Source organism: Moschus berezovskii, chromosome 5 (genome assembly GCF_049115385.1).
Source record: "Moschus berezovskii isolate FMDL1 chromosome 5, NW_MosBer_1.0, whole genome shotgun sequence".
Taxonomy (NCBI): domain Eukaryota; kingdom Metazoa; phylum Chordata; class Mammalia; order Artiodactyla; family Moschidae; genus Moschus; species Moschus berezovskii.
The window spans coordinates 92,949,419-92,976,465 of record NC_142464.1 but is presented as its reverse complement, the minus strand read 5'-3'; the positions used below and the strand labels follow the sequence as shown (position 1 = coordinate 92,976,465).

Here is a 27,047-nt window from a genome sequence, read left to right as displayed (position 1 = left end):
TTTGCAACCCCGTGGACTGCAGCATGCCAGGCCTCCCTGTCTATCACCAACTCCCAGAGTTTACCCAAACTCATGTCCATTGAGTCGGTGATGCCATCCAACCATCTCATCCTCTGTCGTCCCCTTCTCTTCCCGCCTTCAATTTTTCCCAGCATCGAGGTCTTTTCCAGTAAGTCAGTTCTTCACATCAGATGACCAAAGTATTGGAGTTTCAGCTTCAACATCAGTCCTTCCAATGAACACTCAGGGATGATCTCCTTTAGGATGGACTGGTTGGATCTCCTTGCAGTCCAGGGGACTCTCAGAAGTCTTCTCAAACACCAAAGTTCAAAATCGTCAATTATTCAGCGCTCAGCTTTCTTTATAATCCAACTCTCACATCCATATATGACCACTGGAAAAACCATAGCCTTTACTAGATGGACCATTGTTAGCAAAGTAATGTCTGCTTAGGTTGGCCATAACTTGTCTTCCAAGGAGCAAGCATCTTTTAATTTCATGGCTGCAAACACCATCTGCCGTGATTTTGGAGCCCCCAAAATTAAATCTGCCTGTTTCCCCATCTATTTGCCATGAACTGATGGAACCACATGCCATGATCTTAGTTTTCTGAATGTTGAGCTTTAAGCCAACTTTTTCACTCTCCTCTTTCACTTTCATCAAGAGGCTCTTTAGTTCTTCTTCACTTTCTGCCATAAGGGTGGTGTCATCTGCATGTCTGAAGTTATTGATATTTCTCCCAGCAGTCTTGATTCCAGCTTGTGCTTCATCCAGCCTGGTATTTCGCATGATGTCCTCTGCATATAAGTTAAATAAGCAGGGTGACAGTATACAGCCTTGACATGCTTCTTTCCCTATTTGGAACCAGTCTGTTGTTCCATGTCTAGTTCTAACTGCTGCTTCCTGACCTGCATACAGATTTCTCAAAAGGCAGATCAGGTGGTCTGGTATTCCCATCTCTTAGTTGGCTGCTGCTGCTGCTGCTGCTAAGTCACTTCAGTCGTGTCCAACTCTGCGACCCCATAGATGGCAGCCCACCAGGCTCCCCCATCCCTGGGATTCTCCAGGCAAGAACACTGGAGTAGGTTGCCATTTCCTTCTCCACTTAGTTGGCTATATAACTGTAAATATTTTTTCCCACTCTAGCTTGCCTTTCCCTCTCTTTGATGTTCTTTGATATAAAGAATTTTTTAATGGTTGTTTACTGAAAAGTATCACATTTTTTAAGGCTTGAGTTTTTTGTGAATTTTTAAGAATTGTTCTCTGAAGCCACAAATTCAAAAGATACTCCTCTGTATTATCTTCTAAAGCTTTCATTTTGACTTCCATACTTTTAAGTTTTTAATGTATGAGGAATTACTTTTCTATATCCTAGGAAGTGCCTCATCACCATTTACTGAAGTCTGTTCTTCTCTGCAGTGCCACCAAGGTCATGTGTCATATCCGTATATGTATACATATCTTGCTATATTTTTTGTTCATTTTCTATCCCTGTGTTGGTATACTGTCTTCATTACTATAGCTGATATATTATTTTTGATACTTGGCGGAACAAATCTTCCTGACTTAAGTTTTGTAATGCATCTTGCTTATTTTTAGCCCTTTGTATTTTTAGTTCTTAAATTTCTAATTTTAAATATCCAAACCTAGCACGTCACAGTTTCTAATTTCCCTGCTGAAATTTTATGTCTTTCATCTAACTGGACATGAAAAGCATTATTATTTAATAGTCTGTGTTTGGAGAAGGCAATGACAACCCACTCCAGTACTCTTGCCTGGAAAATCCCATAGATGAAGCAGCCTATTAGGCTGCAGTCCATTGGGTCGCTAACAGTTGGACACGACTGAGCGACTTCACTTTCACTTTTCACTTTCCTGCATTGGAGAAGGAAATGGCAATCCACTCCAGTGTTCTTGCCTAGAGAATCCCAGGGACAGAGGAGCCTGCTGGGCTTCTGCCTATGGAGTTGCACAGAGTCGGACACGACGGAAGCGACTTAGCAGCAGCAGCAGCAGTCTGTGTTTAATAATTCCCAAATCTGAGGCTCTCCTGGGTGCCCTATGTTTGTTTCTGCTAATTCTCATTATCTTGTGTTCTTGTATGTGTGGTTACCTTTACCTTTATGCCAACATTATATTTGAAGACCTGCTTGTAGACAAACTTGAACAACAGAATTTTGAACTGAATGGGCCCACTTACGTGCAGATTTTTTTCACTAAATATATCTTGCTGTTGTTCAGTCTCTAAGTTATGTCTGGCTCTTTGCGACCCCATAGACTGCAGCATGGGCTTCTCTAGTGGCTTAGATGGTAAAGAATCCACCTACAATGCAGGACACCCTGGGTCGGGAAGATCCCCTGGAGAAGGGCATGGCAACCCACTCCATTATTCTTGCCTGAAGAATCCCACGGACAGAGGAGCCTGGTGGGCTAAATCCATAGGGTTGCACAGAGTCGGACACAACTGAAGCAACTTAGCATGCAGACTGCAGCATACCAGGCTTCCCTGTCCTTCACTGTCTCCCGGAGTTTGTTAAAACTTGGGTCAGTTGAGTCGGTGATGCCATCCAACCAACTCATCCTCTGTTGTCCCATCTCCGCCTGCCCTCAATCTTTCCCAGCATCAGAATCTTTTCCAGTGAGTCAGCTCTTCGCATCAGGTGGCCAAAGTGTTGAAGCTTCAGCATCAGTCCTTCCAGTGAATATTCATGGTTGATCTCCTTTAGAATAGACTGGTTTGATTTCCTTGCTGTCCAAGGGACTCTCAAGAGTCTTCTCCAGCACCACAATTCAAAAGCATAAATTCTTCAACACTCAGCCTTCTTTATGGTCCAACTCACATCCATACGTGACTATTGGAAAAGCCATAGCTTTGACTATACAGATCTTTATTGGCAAGGTGATATCTTTTCCTTTTAATACATTATCTAGGTTTTTAATAGCTTTTCTTCCAAGGAGCAAATGTCTTTTAATTTCATGGCTGTAGTCACTGTCCCCAGTGATTTTGGTCCCAAGAAAACAAAATTTTTTCACCATTTCCACTTTTTCCCCATCTGTTTGCCATGAAATGATGGAACTGGGTGCTATGATTGTAGTTTTTTGAATGTTGACTTTTAAGCCAGCTTTTTCACTCTCCTCTTTCACCCTCATCAAGAGGCTCTTTAGTCTCTCCACAAAATACATACTACAGTATCTTACAATCCATGGAAATGGAACCTCAGTTACAGAGGACAGACTGTAAACTCATAGGCAGATTTTCAGTTGTGCAGTGGGTTGGTGCCTAATTGCCACGTTGTTCAAAGAGCAACTGCAGTTTGATTCCTAACGTGATATGTTCATTGTCCATAAGACTTTTCATATGCTCTGGTAATTACTTCAGTTCAGTTCAGTTCAGTCGCTCAGTCGTGTCCGACTCTCTGTGACCCCATGAATCACAGCACACCAGGCCTCCCTGTCCATCACCAGCTCCCGGAGTTCACTCAAACTCATGTCCATAGAGTCGGTGATGCCATCCAGCCATCTCATTCTCTGTCGTCTTAGGCACTAGGAATTGAGGATCTTTTTGACACAATTTCAGGACTGGGATTTTTCTGAGTCATCCATGTAACTCAAAGCTGAGCTGACTGTACTAGTACCCTTAGTTCCTGTTAATCCTTAATTCAGAACTTCTTCAAACTTGCTATTGTAGACTGGGTTTACCAGAGCCAGAGCCCCCACCTCTTTGCTGGTACTACATTCTACCTTTGAATCCTTTGAATGTTTTAGCTTTGCTCAGCTTCTCAGTGACCTTTAAAAAATCTACAAAAGCTCCCAGGGTTCAAGTGCTCACAGATGAAGAATTCATTTCCTTTGTGAATTTCTATTTTCTCCCAGATACTAGCCTGATAATTATTCACTAACTTAGCTTTCTGATATCCAATACTTTTTCAAATACATTTTGTCTAACTTTCCTAAATATTTTCAAGTGAGAATGTTAGTCCAAATTAACTCAGCCCACTTTATTTCAAAATTTTCATTAGGGGTTGTTCTTCTTCAACTCTTAGGTTTTTTAGGAGAGTGTTTCTTTATTTCCAGCATAAAGTGTGGGTAGTTCAACTTGATATTCTTTGTCTTTAAAGTGGAACACTAAGGGCTACTTACATTTAATATAATGACTAATTTATTTCTGACATTTTATTTTGGGGGGATTTATTTTTTGTCTAGCTTGTTCTATGGTTTTTCTCTATTGCTTTTAAAAATTTGTTTACTTTTTAAATTTCTATGTATGCCAGGTATTATTAAATGGTTGTCTCTCAATTCTAGATATGCTTCTGTATTCTAGAACTTTGTAAACCCTATTTGTCCTTCATTATCTTGCTTCCCTTAGGTTCACTAAGGGGCGCTAGAAGGAGACTGGAAAGCTGGAGAAAGGGAGAAGAGACTTTGACTATTGGAATTTGGTTCCTGGTCATCAGTTTATCACCACAGTAATGGCTTTGCTTCCAGTAGTTGTGGTTGGTTCCCAGGCTCTACCTTTTTTCTGCCTCTCTTCAGGGTGTCTCTTCTAGATTTCCAGGTTCTAATAATCCTGTCCTCTTCCCTTTGGTAGTTGTGTCCATTGCTGACATTTTCAATTCTCACAAAACCTATTTAACCAATTCGTTCCATTAAATTCTTTCTTAATATAAATAGTATGGCTTTTCTTTTCGTGAACTATACATATTATTTTCTTTACTAATTTAGTAACTTTTATCTTTTAATGATTAACTCTGTATTGCAACATGCATATTCAGATTAAGTCAGACTAAAGTTAATCATCATATTTACATTTTGGAAGATGATAATTTCCAAATATGGCCACAGTGATATTTGCATGGTCACGTGCTTTTCTCTTAGAACCTTGCAACCAACCATCAGGAGACAGAATATTTTCAGTTACTTTGAAACAAGAATTTATGACTGGCTCAAGTAATACAACATAAGGCAGCATATGTAACTGTACAACTTCCAAGGTTAGTTAGAAGGAAAACAGTCTTTAATTTTGAGCTAGGCAAAAATGTGTCAGATATAACACAAAAAAGTGCAATCCACAGAAGCAAAAGTTGATGGGCTTCTACTCTGCAAAAGATGGTTTTAAAGGAATGAAAAACAAAGTGAAATATCTGCATATCATTTATCTGACAAAGGGCTTGTATTAAGAATATGAACAGAGCTGTCAAACAAATAACCCAATAAAAATATGGTCAAAATAATTAAGTGTATATTTTGCCAAAATAGATTACATGAATGGCAAATAGCACATGAAAAAATACTCAACATCATTAATCATTAGGGAAATGCATATTATAACCACAGAGATACCACTACAAACTTACTAGAATAATTTTTTTAAAGATAAGATGAAGTGCTGACAATGCAACCAGAGCTCTCAGACATTGATGGTAGAGGTGTAAAAAGGTAGGACCACCTGTGAAAAGAGTTTTACAGTTTCTTATAAAGTTAGACATACATGTATCATTTGACCCAGTAATTTCATTCCTAGATATTTTTCCAAAGTGAAATAAAGACTTATGTTCACACAAAAATCTGTGTACAAATATTTATGTAGCTTAATAATTGCCCAGAACTGGAAATGACCCTAATATATTTAAGTTGGTTAATGGATAAACAAACTGGTACCTCCCTACAGTGAAATTTTCCCCAGTATTTATATACTATTCTATATAAATATGATAGTATATAAATAAAGCAGCGTGAACTATAATACACAACACTTGCATGAATGTAGACATTATAATGAGTTGAAAGAAATAAGTCCTAGAAGATTCTGGACTGCGGTACCATTTATATGACATTCTGGAAAAATGCTGAACTATAGGAATGGAAAACAGATCGGTAGTTGCCAGGGACTGTGTCTGCGAAGAATCAACTACAAAGAAAGGACATAGGGCATTTTTTGAGGTGATGGAACTTTCTATATCTTGATTGTGGTGATGATATTCAGAATTCCCAGAACTATACATCAAAAATTTAATTTTATTGCATGCAAATTAAATTTTTTAAAGGAAGAAAAATAATCCCTGTATATAAGATATATCACACTTGGGATTATTTATTCAATTCAGTTTCTCCTATAATGAAAGCTCCAAGAGAGCCATACTTAATTCTCATCACTAAGAATTCTTAGCCCAAGGACATGCAGCTATCCTTCTCTCTTTAAATGCTCTGAGTTCTCACATGAGAGAATGTGGGCTAACCTTCAGGATTAGAGATCACATGAAGAGAATGGTTCAACCGGGCCCAGCTGACCACCAGCACCAGATGTGTGAATGAAGCCAACTTAGACCATCTAGCTCCAGTCAAGCCACCAGCTGGTTATAGTCCTACAAATGACATCAAGATACTAGCAGAAGAACTGCCCAAATGAATCGAATCCAAGTGGCTGATGTGCAGAATCGTGAGTAAATAAAGTGGTCATTGATATAACCACCATGTTTTAGGGGTGGTTTTGTTACATAGCATTAGATAACTGACACAATATCATCCATGGAGGAAAAAAAAAATGTTGGGATTCCCCACCCTCCCCCCACTTTTAAAAAATTATTTTAAAGATGTCACAGGAAATCCTTTCGTCTCTGGAGGAAAAAAAGAAAAGAAAAACACATTAATAGCACATTCCCAGAGATTTCTGCTAGGTGGTATTTTCTTATGTAGAGTCCAAGTAATGTATTATGCCATCATCTATAATAACGTGTTCATCATTTGTGATTATATTGCAAGATAGAGAAGGTCAAAGATGAGGGGAGAGAGCTAACAGGACCAATAATTTATAGAGGACAGAGGGATACTGGGACATGGTGATTGTCTTTAAATATTTGATGGGCTTTTTTAAAACCATGTGTCATTTTAAAGTCAAAAGTCGGATTAATATGTATAAGTTAAAGGGAGAATGTTTCAGACTTAATAGAAAAAATGCTTTAAAATGAAGCTAACCAAAAGTGAACTATGCTGCCTCAAAAATCAGTGAGGCAGCTATCATTAGAAATTTGCAAACAAGTTGAATGGTCACATTTTAGAAATATTTTTTGTATTGATTCCTATATAGAATGAGACACTACTGGATAATTTTCTAAAGTTCCTTCAGACTCTGAGTTTGTTAAAACTATTTGTCATCACAAGAGTCATACCCATGTTTTAAAACTTGGACTTTTAAACTTGGCTGTCTTAATTAGACTTTCCAGATATGCCCTGATGCAGGTAACCAAACCAAGTTGTTTTGCCTCACAATCTGTAAGAACAGGAGTTTGTTTTGATAACTGAATCCAAACGAGCTGGAGATATTTTTTTCTGTGCTGCTTACAGCTTGTCAAGTTATCATGTGTATCAGGAATGGTTTAAAAGGATGGAAAGAAACTGTCATATCCAGACTGCCCTGCTTTGCCAAAAACTGGACTACAAACAGGGCCAGCTTTGTGGTCATGTGAACTGTGCACTGGCACTGGGTCCCATGCTTGGTTTAACAGTCTGCTACCACTGTTTTGAAATTCTTAATAACTTATGAACAAGTGGCCCCACAAATTCTGTAGCCAATCGTAACTACAATCTTTATCTGTAGTTCCTCACCACCCACTCAATCCTTGTTATCTTGCACTCTGCCTTCTGCCTTTACAGTGGAATAAGACTTCTCTCAAGTCATCTATGTCTAATGACCAATCCCAAGTTTCCCCTTAATCATCATTCATTTTCATCTGTCTCAAGCATCTGACACTGTTGACAGACCATACCTTTAAATTCTGTTTGGTTTCCATGACTCTATGGTTTTCTTCTTATCAAACTTATTTGATAAAGCTGAGTAGAACGAGGGAGTGAAACTAGTAGTTACAATATATGCCTCAGGGTTTTTTTCTCCAGAGTGGGCCTGTACTCTATCCACCAGGATATAATAGACCATAGACTATAATCCTATAGTATTACAGCATTAATACTATATTATAGTAGACTATAATCCTACCTGGTGGCTATTATATATAGGTTTTTTGTTATTTTGTTTTCTTTTTTTTAATACAACAGTGAAGAACATACCAAGGGTTTCGTCAGTTGAATATATAAATGGTCGTAAATTTCCTCGCGTCTCCTTCACAAAATAATCAATGACACTGAAAAGATTTGGGAGTGTTACCTGTATAAAGAGAGGAAGAGAAGTCTCAGTGTTGCCTGTGTTAATGATAGAGTAAGAGAAAGCTCAAATGAAGTTTAATGGAGATTACTATGTATTTCCTATCCTCCAGGAAATCATGTCAGTTCCTCACTTCCATGGCTTACTGAATGTTCAAGATTTTACGTATTCATGAATTTTATTTCTCCTATACAACCATATCTTCTTCCCTATTAAGAAGTTACCTCTTTCCTGTTGTATACAATTTGGTGGCCAATAATTGGATACTCTGATCCTTCCCAGTTATTGCATGAGAGTGTGACTCAAGTTAGGCCCAAAAAGCTCCTCTGGTGAAATTTGAACTTGAGTAGAAGAACAGGAAAGCAGATTCCTAATCAGGTGATGCTTAATACAAATAACTGCTTCCTAGTCCCTGAAGGTTTCCTAGCCTTCTGGTCATGCTATGAGTTTTCTATATTCTTAATTTTTTTTTTTTTGCTTAAGTTAGCCTTAAGAAAATTGGTTTCTTCTCCTTGAAACTAAAGACCCCTTTGAAGCCAGAAGACTTAGTATTTTAATATCTCATTGTAACAGGGTAATTCCCACCACTGCAGCCTAACATCAGAGATACTCTGTTTCCCCAGCATCCTAGACTGCAGGCCACATTACTTCATTCTCATTGGCTGAAACCAGTGTAAATATCAGTTTTCCCACCTGTATAATAGGTGCTGACTCAGGGGGTAGTGATCAAACTTAAATTAGGTGATGTGTGTAGAGTATTTGGTTCTGTGCCTCACATAGTACTGAATGGTGATAATACTGTATGTCATTTGGGGTAGAAGAGGGGTTGAAGACAAGGAACAATCCTTTCTTCACTACTTGTTACTTTTAAAGGGGGGCTAACCCTAACCACCTCATGCGACGAGCTGACTCACCAGAAAAGACTCTGATGCTGGGAGGGATTGGGTGCGGGAGGAGAAGGGGACAACAGAGAATGAGATGGCTGGATGGCATCACCGACTCGATGGACATGAGTTTGAGTGAACTCCGGGAGTTGGTGATGGACAGGGAGGCCTGGCGTGCTGTGATTCATGGGGTCGCAAAGAGTCGGACACGAGTGAGCGACTGAACTGAACTGAACTGAACCCTAACCCTAATTTTTGTATTGTTTTATTTTTTAAATAGCATCCGCCATCCAACACACACTAGTGTTATTTGTCAATTACCTCACCGTTCCTCGAACCTGGGCCTCATTCACTGCTGACGCCTTAGCACCCAGCAGGGCTTGCTACACTCTAACTGCCGTCTCAGCTTCATGGGGCTGTTAGAATGAGTAGATTCATTCAGTGAATGCACTACCCTACCAGTGTCTTCCTGGAGTAGGGTGAGGTTTGTGCCCGTATATGGTAGGTATTAAAGGACCAGACACTGAAAGATTAATTTCCCATTAGAAATAAGCATATTGGAATACTATATACTTCTAATTGAAGAATGTAAAATAGATGGTAAAAAATGTTTTTCTCTCCTTGAGACAACTGTATCAAAAAAGATTTTTAGAGAAAGAAGTGGCAAGAGTTGATAGAAGATGGTCTTCTACACTGCCTCTTCCACCTCCTCTTGCATCTCGCTTTTTACCGTGGATGTGTGCCACCTTTAGGACCTCTTAACATGGCTGTTTTTCTCAGCACTATGCTCCTAGGCAGAGTCTGCTTTTCCACCTTACTTTGAATTCTGTAAGGTAGGTGTTTGGGAAGAAGCAGAAGAAAATTAATCAACAACAAGGAAATAGCTACTTACAGGCTTTTCCAATTCAATAGTGTAGTTTTTCCCTACACTCATCACTTTGTAGTGCTTGATTCTTGGCAGGCTGAAAAACCAAAAGAAGTACATAACGGTCAAATCAAACTAAAGTGAATATAAAATATCACGTGTACAGTAAAAAACGATGTTCCCATGATTCTAGTTTGGCCAAAAAGGGGTGGGGGGTTTTCTTCACCATTTCCTGTGTCTCTTTTTTTAGGGGGTTGTACACTAGTGTTCTGTGTGCTAAGTCGATTCAGTTGTGTCTGACTCTTGTGCAACCCTATGGACTGTAGCCCACCAAGCTCCTCTATCCATGGGATTCTCCAGGCAAGAATACTGGAGTGGGTTGCCATGCCTTCTTCCAGGAGATCTTCTCGACCTAGGGACTGAACCCACATGTTTTATGTCTCCTACATTGGCAGCTGAGTTCTTAGCACTAGTGCCACCTGGGAAGCCCATTTATACACTTGGGATAAAAGGAAACCTGGGTCATTGAGTGGATGAATGAGAAAGAATAACTGAGATGAAAAAAGGAATCAAGAGCTGAAAATCTTTCAGGCTGGAACTATTTTTTTTAATGCTAGTAATTTACAGAGTAGAAAACATTATAAAATCCTATGTAGGCATACGCATATCAAATATATATTCTTTATATTAAAAGGGATATTCATTTTTGTACTCTAGCATTAGGCACACAATAAATATTTATAAAACTGAATTTTAAAGTAACACATATAATAGTGCTGTTTGCTAAAACTAATTTCCACTGAAAGCAGAAGTCAGTATATTTCCCTTGATTCATATGGCAGTAGTGTCAGAACCAAGACTTCTCTAATGTTAAAAAGTTAATAGCGTTTATTACGCCTCCGTTTGCTTGAAAGACAAACTAATTCAACATCTTTCCAGTTTCAGAAGCTGCCCAAGCAAAATTATCTCTCAGATTGTTTGTCTACAGAGCCTCCCATGTTCTTTCACATGACTCCTCTCTCCATTTCCAGATCACATTCCTCTAGAACTAATCTATAATTCTACTTAAGGAACTATCCCCTCATCTACTGTAACATCCAGATCTTCTCTTAATTGAGTATCATGTTGGAAAACAGCTAACAATTCCCAAGGCTTCTTCTAAAGCTTTATTCTAAAAACATACGATAAAACCTAACCCTCTTCCCTCCTAAGGGGGGAAAAATGTATTCCCTAGTGCTGAACCTTCAGGAGGAATCAGTCACAGGCTGGTGAAGGAAGCTTCTCAACAGAGGATATCCTACAAATACCATCTTTTGAGGTGTCTGACTCTGGCTTTATCTTTATCCCTACATGAAAGACTTTTTTAAATCATACTTTTGAAAACCCTCACCAATTCCAGCTGGAATTCTTTTATTCCTATGAAATAAATGATTATTATTTCTTGGAAGACTGATAGAAAGCTTGAGGAGCATGGCCTGTATAAACAGAAAGATCTAGATTCAAATTCTGGTTCAGTTGTGTGAACTCTCTGAGCCTCATTTCTTCATTGATATAATGGAAATGGTAATGCCTTTCTTCACAGTGCTGTTATGAATTAATGTTTGAAAAATCCTTAGTACAGTGTCTGTCACATGTAAACAGTAAATTATAGCTGTGTTTTTTCTTTACTACTTTTTAAAATGCATTATTTTAACTTAGTTTCTGTCAGTCTCAGCTTCTTTGCTTATAAAACGTGGAAAATACTGTCTCAGTTTTTATTGTGCTTGAAGGAAGTTTTTGTCAAACACTCAACAGAACACCGACAAATGTACCCCATAAGTTGGGATAGTGATTGTTGTTGCTAATAATAACCATCATAGCATCATCACCATCATCATCATCCCTGGCAAAGTTGTGGGAGGAAAAGCAGCAAAAGTTAAGAGCTTCTTGGCACTTTTAACTAGTAAGACCAAGTTCTAAGGCCAAAAATAAGATAGGAAAAAAATTCCACTGAAGTCACTTGAGTTTTTACTCATTTCAGACCTGTGCTTTGCTTTCATATTTTGTTTTCCCAAAGGAATAAAGGGAGAGGAAGAAAAAAAAAAACTAGATTGTTAAATTTGCTCTAATGAGGTGTCCTGATTTTAACCTCATAAAAGAAGTAACTGTCTTTAAAAAAAAAATGTGTGGCCTTAACTGGCTATAAAATCTTAGCATCTGACCCCAAATTTTGCAGAGGAATTAATTTGGGGTAAGTATTTTCTATTGCTTTCTTGCTAATGGCTTCCAAAAGAGTTTATACTTCAAACTTGCCATGTATTCATAACAATTCTGAGAAAACAAAACCAAATTGTGAAGCTTCTAAGAATAGTTTTATGTCTTATGAATTCACACATCACTGGACTGAGTGAAGGTGGATGATATCTTATGTCAAGAGGAGTCACCTGATAAGTTGCCATTGAATGACTTTTGTTTCTTCCTGAGAACTATAATCTTTCCCCCCACAGTTGATTTATTAACAGATGGAGATAATTTTACTTTCAAGTATGGCTTTGTAAACCAACTTGTCCTTTTCAGTTGGTGTTTTACCAGACACAGGGGTGTAAATTTACATGGCTGAAAGAACATTTCTCCTACAACCTGCAAGAGAGTGAACTGGTTGTGTGGGTAACACAGGTGCTTCCTAATAGTCTAGATTTCTGCCAAAGTCTTTACATTAAGCGCCACAGTCTAACAGGCTTAACTTCTACTGCTCTCTATAACTGCTATCCTTTAAAATTAGATGACCTGTACTAACGCATATATATGGAATTTAGAAAGATGCAAATGATAACCCTGTATACGAGACAACAAAAGAGACACAGATGTATAGAACAGTATTTGGGATTCTGTGGGAGAGGGTGAGGGTGGGATGGTTTGGGAGAATGGCATTGAAACATGTATATTATCATATGTGAAACGAATCACCAGTTCAGGGTCGATGCACATTACAGGATGCTTGGGGCTGGTATGCGGGGATGACCCAGAGGGAGGATAAGGGGAGGAGGGAGGTGGGAGGGAGGGGGTTCGGGAAGGGGAACTCACTCATGTACACCCAGGGCGGATTCATGTCAATGTATGGCAAAACCAACCAATATAATATTGTAAAATAATTAGCCTCCAATAAAAAAAAAAAAGTTAAAAAAAAATAAAATTAGATGACCTGTTAAACAATATATTATATCCAGGCATCCTAAAAGACCTATTTTGAGACATTAGAGAACACATATAATAATCCTTTACATCATGGATATATCTGGCTCTTAAGGAATACTTGTGGAAAAACAGTTAAAATTTTTCCTAGGCACTTTCATCAAGTATAAACTATACCCAAAGCCTAAATAACCATATACTGTCTTTTGTGTTAAAATACTCTGACCGTTCTACCTTACTCCTTGATATCTAGATAGCAACTTTTCTTGAGAGTGGAGAGAAAATCAGTTTTATGAAATGTTATAAGTTCTTAGGACCATCAGCTATACAAGCATGAATTTCTGTATGAATTTAAACTAGAAGTATGTTTACTAAAATTACAGTTAGGTAATTTTGATATGAACTCCTTTGCCAGACTTTTTCTAGTGAGGTTAAATGTAACTTAAATATAATATGAATGAATACTGTGACATTAAATCCATATCCTAAGAATAGAAACTCATTGCATTTGGTCACAACCCATATTTACAACAGAAAGCTCTGTTCTTTCTCATAGCCCACTCATATGGAAAATGCAAATTGAAAGTTGGACTATATTTAGACCACAGGAAAAGAGATCTTTCTACTATTGTACAGGAAATATACAGTCTTTGAAGAGCCATTAGATCTCAGGATTTTGTTCCTTTCATGCAGAATGGCAGCACAGGGTTCACATATAAATGAATCAATCTAACCAAGAGTATGAAAGAAAAAAATTAATCACTTATGTGATCTAATTTAACTTTCAAGTTGTTAGATTATATTTCTCTTAAAAAATCTGTGAGATAAAGTTTTTTGCTAAATAAGAATTATTCAAATTTTAAAAATTTCATTTAGAAAACCTTAAGATGACTCAGAATAAAATCCAACAAGAAATATGCAGTACTGTATTAAAAATTTATAAAATATTATTGAAGAGCATTAAAGAAGAGTTAAATATTGACCTACAAGAGGACAAGATCTCCAAGTAACAATATGGACTAATCCAAAAGCATGTCCTCAGGGTAAACATAAAGCTGTAGGTTGGTGAGTATTATACATCATTTCCATGAAACTTAAAAACAATGCTGTGTAATAATTGAGGAACAAACACATGGAGAAGGAGAGAGGCACTCAGACTGTGCACCTTCCAGGGACTGGTTGGGGGTGGGGAGTGCATTTGGAGAAAGGTGGACAGATATGGAGTGTTTGGCTTGTCACAGCTAGGATTTGAAATGTTTCAGTCTCAGCTTCAGATTCGATGCTAACAATTCTAAGCTCTATGCCAAGTTCATGAACTGCTGGAGAAGGGCCAGGACCTCAGGGTACCTGCCTCTACTTTCTCCCACACCCCCAACCTGAGAGTTGGCTCCTAGCTAAGAGGGGCTCCATCCAGTCACTGCCTTGATCAGATGCTACACAGGTAAGAGGCTCAGGAGCCACCACACCATGGCCCTGGGTTCAGCTTTGTGACTTAGGACATCCCTTAAACCAAGGATTTTGTTCACTGCTGTATCCTTAGTATCTAGGGTATCACTTGGCTTATAGTTGCTCGATAAATATTTGTTGAGTGAGCAAATGAATAACAGAACTATATCCAGGACCAAATAATCTGTTCACTGTTCTTCCCTACTACAAATACTAGTTTTGACTAGCATTGTTTATATAACATTCCCTCCCTATTCTTGTGTTCACATGTTTATCCCCAATGAAACACATAGCAGGTGCAGATCTGAACTTGTATGACTGCTTTCTAAAGTGATAATCATGTTTTCAACAATTCCATACATTTTAAAATTAAACATACTCTATCTCCTGCCGGATGGTGATGGAGTAATTTCTGCTGTCGCTGCCAGGCCTCAGGATCATATTTCCCATGGAAGGGTTCTTCTCGAGCATCTCAGTTGCTGCTTTCCGGGACACTGAGTAAAAACATCTACAGAGGTGAGATTAAAAAAAATGTTTTTTAACTGATGAAGATCATTACTTTAAAAGATGCTACTAACTCTAAGAAATACAGTTATTAACTTTTATTACCATTTCCAGCTTTATTATTATAGTTAATGTGATATAATTAATATTATTACAAGCCTGTGCCACTAGGAGTATGCGGATATAATACGTAAGGCCCTGCTTCCTTCATTCCTCCAAAGCCTTTATTTTTAAACAATGAAGACCTGAAGAGTTATCTACTGATCAGTATATATTTCCCATTACCACTTGAAAGTCTAAGATAACAATATATTTCCAGTTTCAGTTTATAATAGGCTCTTAGATAAATAATTGTTGGTGGTTTCTTTTCAGGGATACAAAACATATATATAGTATAGCACAGGAAGTCTGCTATACTGCTGTGTCTGCTGAGGACAGCCTGGATGGGAGGGGAGTCTGAAGGAGAATGAATACATGTATATGTGTGGCTGAGTCCCTTTGCTGTCAACCTGAAACTATCACAACATTGTTAATCAGCTGTACTCCAATACAAAATTCAAAGTTATAAAAAGAAAAAGAATATATATATATATATATATACACACACACATAGTTTGTTTTGTTGTATGATCTCTTTTAAATAACATACTTAAGGGTTTGTCTGAATTCACTCCTTTGGTATAATATGGGTTTTTAATGGCATTGGTAGCATTTTTATGTGTAAAATTTTGTAGAAAGCACTTCTTATTCTTTTGCACTTATAGTAAATATTGTAGTCACTGAAAAGTCTGGTTTTTCAACAGAAAAAAATTTAACTCGTAAGCAATACACCAAGATATTGAAAAAAGTATTTCTGAGAGGTGGAACAATGAGTGAGTTTAATCTTTTATCTGTAATAAACATGTATTATTTGTTTCATTGAGCAAAAACAAGAAAAAGAAGCAGTCTAGGTGACTTTTAGCCTATTAATCCTGGTTTCAGCTAAGAGAACGGCTAGCAGTTTTCAGTGGTTGTAGTACAGGTGGAATATATGTCAGAACCTGATGTCAAAGATGGTACCAGGACAAGTTTCATTGATAAGAAAACCTAGACTCCAGAGGTCACAGTCTTAGTCACACTTTCAACAATATAAGAAGTTAAAAAACTAATGTAGACTGTTGCTGTTGTTAGGATGTTCTGTGCCTTTTCATCTCCAATAACACTTTGCCCATTTCAAATAGTCTTCCTCAAAGTACATGCTCAAGACTAGTCACTGATTGACCCATTGAGGAAAACGTTCAGGTATCTTGAATCTTTGGTCCAATTTCCTGATAGAAACTCAGTCAATCATAGAGTTTCATGGTGAAAAAACATCTTTTCCTTCCTTCTACATAGAATTTTTATTTAGGTTTGTTCTTTGGAAAAAAATATCTGTTTAGTCTAAAGGTGTGGGTGGAAGGGAATTTCCTCTGTGGTAAGAAACTTAGTTCAAGTCTGCATTTTGTTGATAGAACATAGAAGAGGAAATGTGGCTTGAACTCAAGAGCTCAGAGATATACTGTACATCCACAAGACAGTTATTGTTCCTGGTTTAATGAGTCCAATGACTAGCTCTTCTTGATAACTAGAAACTTTTAACAACCTAATAAGTAAACTGGAGTTCATGGTGCACTTACGCTGGCATAGGGTTCAGTACATCCTCATAGTCTTCAACTGGTTGCTTCCCTTTTTCTGGAGATGAGCTCGGTGTCCGCTCTGTCTCAATCCTCCTTTTCTTTTCTTTCTCTAGGACTTCATGCAGTCTAATTACTTGCCCAGGAAGGAGTGACACATGTAGGGGAACTGACAGCTGAAACCAATTAAAGTAGTAGGCAAACAAGAAAGGCAGCCAAGTAACTAACTGGTTTTAGCAAAGATGAGCCTGTTCGGTCCCTAACAGAGATGGGAGGGGAGGATCTTGAATAGAGGATCTTAATGTCTTAGAACTGCCTCTAAACCAACTAGTTTTTTCTTCCAAGAAACATTCCTTTTGGTCTGGTCCAAAACAAAGTGTACCTGGCACTACAAGCTGATTCCAGTAACAACAAACCTCTCGTTTTTTTATTCTGAGCTCACTGGATCTCACTGTCAGGGAAGTCCCAGAGCACCTGCATGTTGCCCAGCTGTCCCAAAGGTTACCTGGAATAAGTTCCCCCAGCCATATGGCAAATGGGGTTGAGAGAAATATTTGTTAAATGACTGAGAATCAATCAGAGATCTATATTTTTGATGTATTTGTGTTTATATTTTGAATTTTCACTCACACATTAGAATTATGATACTGCTCTACCTACTAAGGTTTTTTAATAACTTGTTTTTAATAGCTTTTCTAGAAAAGTGTTTGGATTGCGTCATCTGTATTCACCTTAGCTATATTCATACTCCTGATTTAGACTTCATTATGAATTCTTGCGGGGTTTTGGCCAGCCTAGAGCTCGCCTCGGAGAAGGCAATGGCAAGCCACTCGAGTACTCTTGCCTAGAAAATCCCATGGATGGAGGAGCCTGGTGGGCTGCAGTCCGTGGGGTCGCTAAGGGTCGGACACGACTGAGCGACTTCACTTTCACTTTTCACTTTCACACATTGGAGAAGGAAATGGCAACCCACTCCAGTGTTCTTGCCTGGAGAGCCCCGGGGACAGGGGAGCCTGGTGGGCTTCCGTTTATGGGGTCACACAGAGTCGGACACGACTGAAGTGACTTAGCAGCAGCATGACCAGCTATGTACTCTTGAAAGTTATAATCTAAATGGTAGAATATTTTTCTTTATGTGAAACTACCTAGCCTAAATAATCAGCTGTGTCTGATTATCATTTTGAGCTCCAGAGTAGGGTACACACTTTCCAGGTGGTGTATAAGAAAGTTCTTTGGAATGTGGGAAGAAAACACTAGAACTTCATTTTCTATTTACACATTATCTAATGAATCTTAAAGAGTATTCTTCTGAATAACTAACTAATAATCAGTAAAGCATTCCCTTATATATCAATAGAGAAAAAGAATGGGGAAAAACTGATGAAATGACTGTCCCTTATCAATTGCCTGTTATATCCCAAGCATCATGCTATTGCAAATCTTCACAGCAATGCTACAAAATAGACATTGCTATTCCTACTTTACAAATTAAAGAAAAAAAAAGCTCAGAAAGATTAAATAACTAGTCCAGGGTCACATAGCTAGAAAGTTGAGGAGCCAGGATTCAAACTCCAGTTTAATTCAAAAGCTGTGTCTCTGCACTTTCAACTATAGACTATGTTCCTGAAACTTTTACTAAAGTTGCCCTAACGACAGTATGGTATGAATGTATACACAGAGTGATCTGGGAACATTGTGCACAAGTGGTGGCTCAGCAGTAAAGAATCCACTTGCAATGCAGGAGGAGACGTAGGTTTGATCCCCGGGTTAGGAAGATCTGGAGGAGGAAATGGCAACCCACTCCAGTATTCTTGCTTGGAAAATCCAATGGACAAAAGAGCCTGGCGGGCTACAGTCCACGGGGTCACAAGAGTCAGACATGACTTAGCAACTACACCACTACCATAGAGCACAACGTTTGAGGCAAAAATTGTCACCTTTTGAAAGTTCACATGAATTTTATTTTAATTCTGCACATTTTAATTTAAAAACAATGCTTTTTATCCTTATCCCAGGGGAAAAAGTAAAAATAAACATTTTGTGCCAAAATGTCAAATATAGTGTTCTAGGAAAAATGTAACCCAAGTTTCTTCCCAGTAGTTTTAGTGTATTCCTTGATGCCTAACCACATACCTTTGGGATGTTGTACTCCAGTGTAAGAAGTGCCAGGCCACACACACAACAGTGACTTTCCACAACAGAGGGAGGGAAGGCAGTTCCCCAAAGAGTTTCTCCCTCCCCTCAAGTCAATACTCCTTTTACATCTCTAACAATCCCACTCTTCTAGCTTCCTGTGACTTTGCTACGTGGTAGTTGAACCTCCAACATTTATTTGTTTTTGGCTGAAAGAACCAACATCCATCATCTTTGTAAAGTGCAGTGCTTATTTCATGTGAATGTAAAGACTTTACTTGGAAACTAACTTTGGATAAAGTCTGTCTTTATCTGACCCTAACAAACATGGGAAGTTTTCACGTCCTCTAAGAGTATTAGAAAACATGGTGCCCTTTAGGGAGTTGGTTTTCAAAGTACCTCATGTTTCTTAGTGGATTTATTTAAAATAATAGTATTTATCTTGCTGCAAGAGTTGACTGTAACTGTTCGTCGGTAGATCTTACTGTTTGTCTCAGATAAGATGCCACAGAGTGGAACAGATAAGCTTCCCTTTGTCTTAAGACTCACTAAAATGTTGAAAGGTCACTTTTCATTTTGATAGTCTGTCCCTGTCATATTGCCTATGTTATTCATAAAATCTGGGGCTTCCCAGTGTTAAAGAATCTGCCTGACCAATGCAAGAGACAACAGAGACACGGGTTCCATCTCTAGATTGGAAAGATCCCCTGCAGTAAGAAATGGCACCCCACTCTAGTATTCTTGCCTGGAAAATTCCATGGACAGAGGAGCCTGGCAGGCTACAGTTCACGGGGTTGCAAAAAGTCAGATGTGGCTGAGCAACTGGGCACAGCACATTCCTAAAATCCATCTCTGCATTTTATAAATGTATATTAAATGAATAAAAAGGAGCTGGAAGTTATTTTAGAAGATACCATGTAGCTCTGAATATCAGAATACACAAAGGACCACTGTGTCCAGAGGATAAGACTGAAAAGTAGATCTCTCTGACCACCTGTTATTCACCAGCTAGAATCATTGCCCTGTTGATTTTCTTCATAATGGTTATCACAATTTTAAATTTTCTGGTTTGTTTTCTTATTTTCTCCTTTTCATTCACCCACTAAAAATAAAAATTTCATGAGTAAGTGTAAAGGTTTATATCTGTACTTTCCAATTACTAATAACATCAATCCCTTCAGTCATCATGGCTCATAGTGTTCAGTCAGGAAATATTTGTCGAATGAGTGAGTCAATCAAAAATTTGTCCTTCCTACCTCTGTTACTGTAAGAATGAAGCCTCTCCATTCTTCCCCACTTTCTGTATTCTCTGTCTAAAGATGAAGACAAAAACAGATAAGGACAAAGAGGAAAAGACATGAATAACCTTAAACATTAATACTTTTATTAACTTAAAATAACTTTAGAATTTCATATGACTGTTTTATAAGACCCCAAATATGTAAGCCCTCGAAACCCAGCAATATTGACAAACTGCATCGTCTTCTATTGAAGCACAAAGTTTTAAAAAGTCAAGTATTTTTTAAACCCCTTAAAATCAGTTAAGCAATAATTCAATTTCCTTTTTCTTAGAACCATTATTGTGTATTTTTATGAAATATTTCCACACCATTTTCTTTTGTCAGAAGACAGAAGTACGTAGCTTTAATCTGTTTGCTTATTAAACAAGTAAAAGTGTACATATTTATTTAATTTGAAAAAATGTCAGTGTTGGCACACTTATTTCTGCAATTTTCAGTTCATAGTTACTCCCCCTACTGATATTTAATAGTGATTGGCTTTAAGTTTGAGGCAACCAAGTAGTAAGTTACCTTAAAAGCTTCCAATTCTTAGCTCTAAATATTACTGATAAAGCCAACATTTATTAAGTGGCAGCTACTGTTCTAAGCATTCACCTATATTAACTGATTTAGCCATGGCAATTGTGCAAAAAAATGACTTTTTAAAAAAATTTCATTTTACAGATTTATTCATTTAATAGATACTCATTGAGTGTCTTTAAGTGCTGCTGCTGCTGCTGCTAAGTCGCGTCAGTTGTGTCCGACTCTGTGCGACCCCATAGATGGCAGCCCAACAGGCTTCTCTGTCCCTGGGATTCTCCAGGCAAGAATACTGGAGTGGGTTGCCATTTTCTTCTCCTAGTTTATACCTAAGAATAAAAACTCTTTATTCTCATAGAGCTTAGGGTCTAGTAAGGAATAAATAATAAACATAATTTTGAGTAAATGTTTTAACGTCAAGTGGAAATAAAAAGTAGAGCAAGATTAAGAGAGATTGAGAACACCATTAGTGGTGAGGGGAAAGGGAAAACAGCAGCAATTTTAATAAAGTAGTCCAGGTAGGCCTTAGTAAGAGGGTTACATCTGAATTAAGACTTACTTCTGGATGAAGAAACAAAGGCAATAAAGAGGTTAAGTAAGTTGTCTATAATTACACACTAACAAATAAAACAGCCAGAGTTCAAATCTGAGCATCTGACTTCAAGGTTATACTCTAAATGCCACATCAGAATTATCCAGGGAGCTTGCTTAAAACGCAGATTCAGAGGCCCAGGCTTGGGAATGGGACCTCACATTTCCTGAGTATGAGTGATTTCTGGTACACTGAAGCTAAAGGACAGCGCTTTCAAGATTAAATCCAGCTACATCTTATTCAACTGCAAGTTAATTCTCTATGTTGCAGTTGTTGGTTGACTTTCACTGGCTCACTTTCAATGTCAATTCAAGAAAAAACCTTTTCCTACGTAGGTACTGGTATACAGTGGTATACTTCCCTGGTGGTTCAGAGGGTAAAGCGTCTGTCTGCAATGCGGGAGATCTGGGTTCAGTCCCTGGGTTGGGAAGATCCCCTAGAGAAGGAAATGGCAACCCTCTCCAATACTCTTGCCTGGAGAATCCCATGGATGGAGAAGCCTGGTGGGCTACAATCCACAGGGTTGCAAAGAGTAGGACACGACTGAGCGACTTCACTTTCACTTTCTTTCACTTTCATACAGTGCTAAGTTTAACAAACAGATCTCTGCCTGTGTAGAATTTAGAGTTTTACAAGATTAAGTCCACATTTCACAAATTGAGTATATATAACAATTCTCATTCAATTTTCTAATGGTTCTTTATAGCTTTTGTTTTCTGATTGAGTATCCAATCCAGTCACACTTTGCATTTAGTTGTTTTGACTTCTTAGTCTCCATAAACGTGAACAGGTGTCCAGTACTTCTTTGGCTTTTCTTACACTGGTATTTTTGATTAACATAGGCCATTTGCCTAGCAGAATGTCTCTCAATTTGTGAAATATGAGTATGTCTACTTCAGTGGTTCCAAACATATATCATGTTGGACGTGTCTCAGAATCATCTGGGACCTCAGTGAATGCTGAGTTCTTAGATGCTAATTCAAGAACAACTTTCTAAAAACACCAGGTGGGATGGATTTCTGACTTTGCCAGAGGACAGAAGTATATGGTTTCAGTGTGCTTGTATACTAAACAGGGAATGTGACCTTTCAAATTCTTATTTAGAAAACTATGGTTCTTGGCAAAAGACAAGAAATGTTAACAAAATATAGGACTTGGTACTCCTCACATAATTCCTCTTTAATTCCTTTTAAGATTTTGAAGAGGTGAATACAATTTATAACTATGACTTAATTTAGACTAATTTCTTCTCACTCACCTTCAATTGTACGTCCTCTTTTGGCAAAACAAGGGTGAATTTTACACAGTTCTTTTCAGTTGAATTCTGATCAGTAAGGCATGTAAGGTCTATTATATCTAACTTGTCAACATACTGCAAAAATAAAGGGAAATCTCATTAAATTACTTCATGAGTAGTATACATTGATATTAATTCTAGCAGAAAGAAAAATAATATCTTCTTTTCAACTTATTTGTACTTGGCATGGTATCCTAGCTTTCAGCTGTGCGTGGCACCCCTTCCCAACCCAGAAGGCGTTGGAAAATGTATTATGTGGTGGTATACTCAACTGGCTCATACTTTGCGAAAGCCAGTTGAGAAATTTTCAGGAATTTTGCAAGCCAATTGTTACTAAAAATTAAATTATATAAACATAAAGTTAATAAATCATATTAGCAACAAAAGTAATTAAAATTCAAAACTCCTGTTTTCCTAGTTATATTACTATCAAGTTGGCCAAAATTTGTTCAGGTTTTTCATATTTATGGAAAAAGATGAAAGAACTTTTTGGCCAACCCTAATATTCTCTGTGCTCTTGTATTTATTTATACCTTCATTTCTATGTAGTGAAAATGCTATAAACATACTGTGATGGTGTGCTGCTGAACCTTTCTTTCCAACCCCATGGACAGTGAAATAACATCGATAGGGTGAAATTAGTCACGGTGGGAATTTTTACACCATGAAAACTGGTAAACCTTACTGGTGGCTCAGCAGTAAAGGATCTGCCTGCAGTGCCAGAGACTCAGGTTCAATCCTGGGTTGGGAAAATCCCCTGGAGAAGGAAATGGCAACCCACTATATATTCCAGTATTTCTTGCCTGGAAAAATCCCATGGACGGAGGAAACTGGTGGGCTACATTCCATGGGGTTTCAAAAGAGTCAGACACAACTGAGCGACTAAACAACAACAAATTAAGGTTTGATTTAGGTTTTGTTTTGTTAATTGTCCAAGGGGCCCACAAACTTTTTCTACAAAGGCTAGATAGGATATGTTTTAGGCTTTGTGTCCATATATGGCCTTTGTTGCAAATGCTTCTTTGTTTTTTTAAACAACACTTTAAAAATGTGAAAAATATTCTTAGCTTATAGACTATTCAGAAATAGGCCATAGGCTAAATTTGGCTCAAAGACCACAGTTTGCTGATCTAAACTTCAGAAAGCGAAGGGGAAAATGTCAATACTGCAGATGAAATTTTAAAGTTTGCTGTCTCTCAAGCTTTTTCATTGTAAACAGAACAAAAAATGACAAAATATTCTTCCATAATTCAAAAATCATTATCTCACTCAACAAAGATGTTGCTCACGTAATTGACAAATGGGTGACATTCTTACATACATAATTATTGCTTTGCTTGCCTCTTACTCATTAATGTAAACAAAAACATTGGCCAACATTCATGTCAAATATAATAATTTAATGACAATAAAAATATTAGGGAAACAGCAGATTGGAAAACAGCTCCATTTGTCAAATCATAATTGAATAATAATTGGCTACAGATACAGGTTCAGAAAAATCAGCAAAGTATTCTGTGAGAATTAATTGCCTATATGGAAGTTAGTGAAGAGTATGTATTTTACTTTTTAACTATGTACTACACATTCTCTGTATCAGTAATATCTATAATAAATATGTATGTTCATATATAATTTTTCCTGGAAAGCCATTGTTCAGCATTTACCAAATGCTACTGGTTCAGTTCAGTTCAGTCGCTCAGTTGTGTTAGACTCTTTGCAACCCCATGGACTATAGCAGGCCAGGCTTCCCTGTCCTTCACTGTCCTCCAGAGTTTTCTTAAACTCATGTCCACTGAGTCAGTAATGCCACAGAACCGTCTCATCCTTTGTCACTCCCTTCTCTCCCTACCCTCAGTCTTTCCCAGGATCAGGATCTTTTCCAATGAGTCACTCTTTGCATCAGGTGACCAAAGTGTTGGAGCTTCAGCTTCAGCATCAGTCTTCAAATGAATATTCAGGATTTACATGCTGCTGGTTATAAGGATCCTATTCAGACATTTCTGTTTTATTCTTTTCTTTTTGTAATACATGGCATGAAATTCCACCCTTACAGCCCTCACAAATAGGTGATTGTGTCCGATACTGGGATGAACTCTCACAATACCCCTCCACACAGTATACCAGAGGGTGTGAAACTATAAGACATAGGAAAAGAAACTCAAATTTTATTCCCACTCACAGCCTACCTAGCTAGCTAGGGTGAGAAATACCATAAATCCTCTCGCCATAAAATAATCTGACACAAGAACCTCATTGTGCTTTGTACCATTTATTAAATAAAAATAAAAAAAAAACAAGAACCTCATTTAAAATCGTGGAAACTGGGATCCAGTGATTTTGAGTAATTTATTCAAGTTCTCATAAACACTGGAACTCACACTAGAATTCAGCTGTCTGTATTTTCAGTCTAGAGATCTCTTTCTAGTTTACATAATTTTCTCATTCTATAGCAATAACTCTGTCCCATGTCCTTCAGTACAGGGTACAAGGGAATAACAGAAAAACCTCACTTGTGTGGCCAATAAAAGGAAAAGCCTTGGTTCTGGTGTCCATTGATACCGTGATAAAATAAGCAACTACTCGGTGAAATGTTCTGGCATTCCAAGGACCTGAGAGTATAATTATATTCATAATGAAAATAATTAAATGTATAAATGTCATCTGCTCAAAATCTTTAGTTATAATTCTTATCCTTCAGTCAACTGTTAATGATAAATTCAGGGAGTCATCAACTGTTCTTTCGATGTGAAAATACGTGGAGAACACTTTGACAAAACAAACCAAGGTTCAAGGAGAAAATGTAAAACGTACCCCAAATCGCATAGTTTGTAAGAGGCAGATCTAATATAATAAAAACATTCCTTCTAAGCAGTTGGTCTATGTGGACTGGTCTGTATGCTGCTGACCAGACGTGCTCTGCAATAGCTGAAAGATTAGTACCATCTCTAATCTTATTAGGTATTATTATATTAGTTATAATTTTTTGCTAAATCCCCCTCATTCTTGACTTATTTTTATCTCCTTTTACTTCCTTCTCTGTTGTGCCCAATGTAATTTATTTTATTATATTCTTGTAAGTATACTTATTCTAGTTTTCTGACTAAGGTAAGGCATAAAAAATAAGGAAATGAATTTTTTCCCAAAGCTATTCCTGTATTGATATGGTTGAGGGTAAGTCTGGGTTGATCTATTTATCTTCAATGAACAAAGAACAATTAAAAATAGAAGCAGAGGTATAAGGGAAGGGGGACAAAATTTTTAGATTACACAGAATCTTTTTCTGATAAATTATCTAAAGCTAAAGGAGGAAGCAACAGAGGAAGAAATGGTGGAATTAGATAAAGTATCATAAGCTTATCTACTGATTAGAAGAAAGGAGTCTATCTTTTGTTTGTTTTTTTTTTAATTTTTTTTTTATCTTTTGTTTTTAATTGTAGTATTGAAAGAGCCTTAGTGGCCATCTGTCTAATCTAGCTGCCCTCTGATGCTTGAATCTCCCCCAGGGTATTCCTCCATGTAGTCATCCAGCCTGTGATGGAACATCTTGAACAACATGAAACTTACATCCTCACAGCTCTGCCTGTGGCAAGGTTTTTCTTGTATTAAGCTACAGTTTTTCCCTAGACAATTTCCACCCATGGGAACTAGTCCCTCTTCCCTGGAATAACACTAAACAGATTCAGTGACTCTTTCACATGACCCCTGACAGTCTTTCAAATATTTAAAGGCAGCTTTAAATTCGTCCCTTGTTGTTCAATCACTCAGTTGTGTCTGACTCTGTTACACCATGGACAAGCCAGCTTTCCCTGTCCTTCACCATCTCCTGAAGTTTGCTCAAACTCATGTCCATTGAGTCGATGATGCCATCCAACTATCTCATCCTCTGTTGCCCCCTTCGTGCCTTTAACCTTTCCCAGCATCAGGGTGTTTTCTATTGAGTCAGCTCTTCTCATCAGGTGGCCAAACTATTGGAGCTTCAGCTTCAGCATCAGTTCTTCCAATGAATATTCAGGACTGATTTCCTTTAGGATTGACTGGTTTATCTCCTTGCTGTCCAAAGGACTCTCCAGAGTCTTCTCCAGCATCACAGTTTGAAGGCATCAGTTATTCGGCACTCAGCCTTTTTTATTGTCCAACTCTCACATCCATACATGACTACTGGAAAAACCATAGTGTTCACTATATGCACCTTTGTCAGCAAAGTAATGTCTCTGCTTTTTAATATGCTTTTTAGGTTTGTCATTGCTTTTATTCCCTTCTTATAGGCTAAGTATCTACAGATCTCATTTGTTCTATCTCTGTGCTTTCTCCTAAACTATCACTGAAAAAATTTCCCAAAGTCTGCATTCTCTTTTAACAAAACTGGTAGATGGGTGATTCCACAGAATTTCATTATTCCACAGTCTCTTCATGGGTCATGGTTAAGAATGCTGGCTCAAGAACAAGATCTGGGCTATACCGCTTGCATTAGCTTTCTGATCGTGTACAAGTTTTTTCATCTTAAATTTGACAGTTCTCATCTAGA

The 27,047-nt window shown here is 37.7% G+C and overlaps 1 protein-coding gene across 2 annotated transcripts in view; it reads right to left on the bottom strand.

Moving 5' to 3' along the window:
- Positions 1–6,478: 6,478 nt before the first annotated feature.
- Positions 6,479–27,047, bottom strand: part of STAP1 (signal transducing adaptor family member 1) — a 33,197-nt gene continuing 12,628 nt past the window's right edge. Inside the window, exons 3-9 of one of the 2 annotated variants that reach the window (XM_055434031.2) lie at positions 22,481–22,594; positions 20,067–20,123; positions 16,681–16,853; positions 14,901–15,029; positions 9,932–10,001; positions 8,062–8,158; positions 6,479–6,614 (exon numbers count right to left, since the gene is read on the bottom strand). In XM_055434031.2, coding sequence (XP_055290006.1) covers positions 6,580–6,614; positions 8,062–8,158; positions 9,932–10,001; positions 14,901–15,029; positions 16,681–16,853; positions 20,067–20,123; positions 22,481–22,594 — 675 coding nt within the window. In that variant the 3' untranslated portion in view covers positions 6,479–6,579. The remainder of the gene's footprint in view (positions 6,615–8,061; positions 8,159–9,931; positions 10,002–14,900; positions 15,030–16,680; positions 16,854–20,066; positions 20,124–22,480; positions 22,595–27,047) is intronic. The other variant, XM_088836369.1, reaches the window with a different exon arrangement.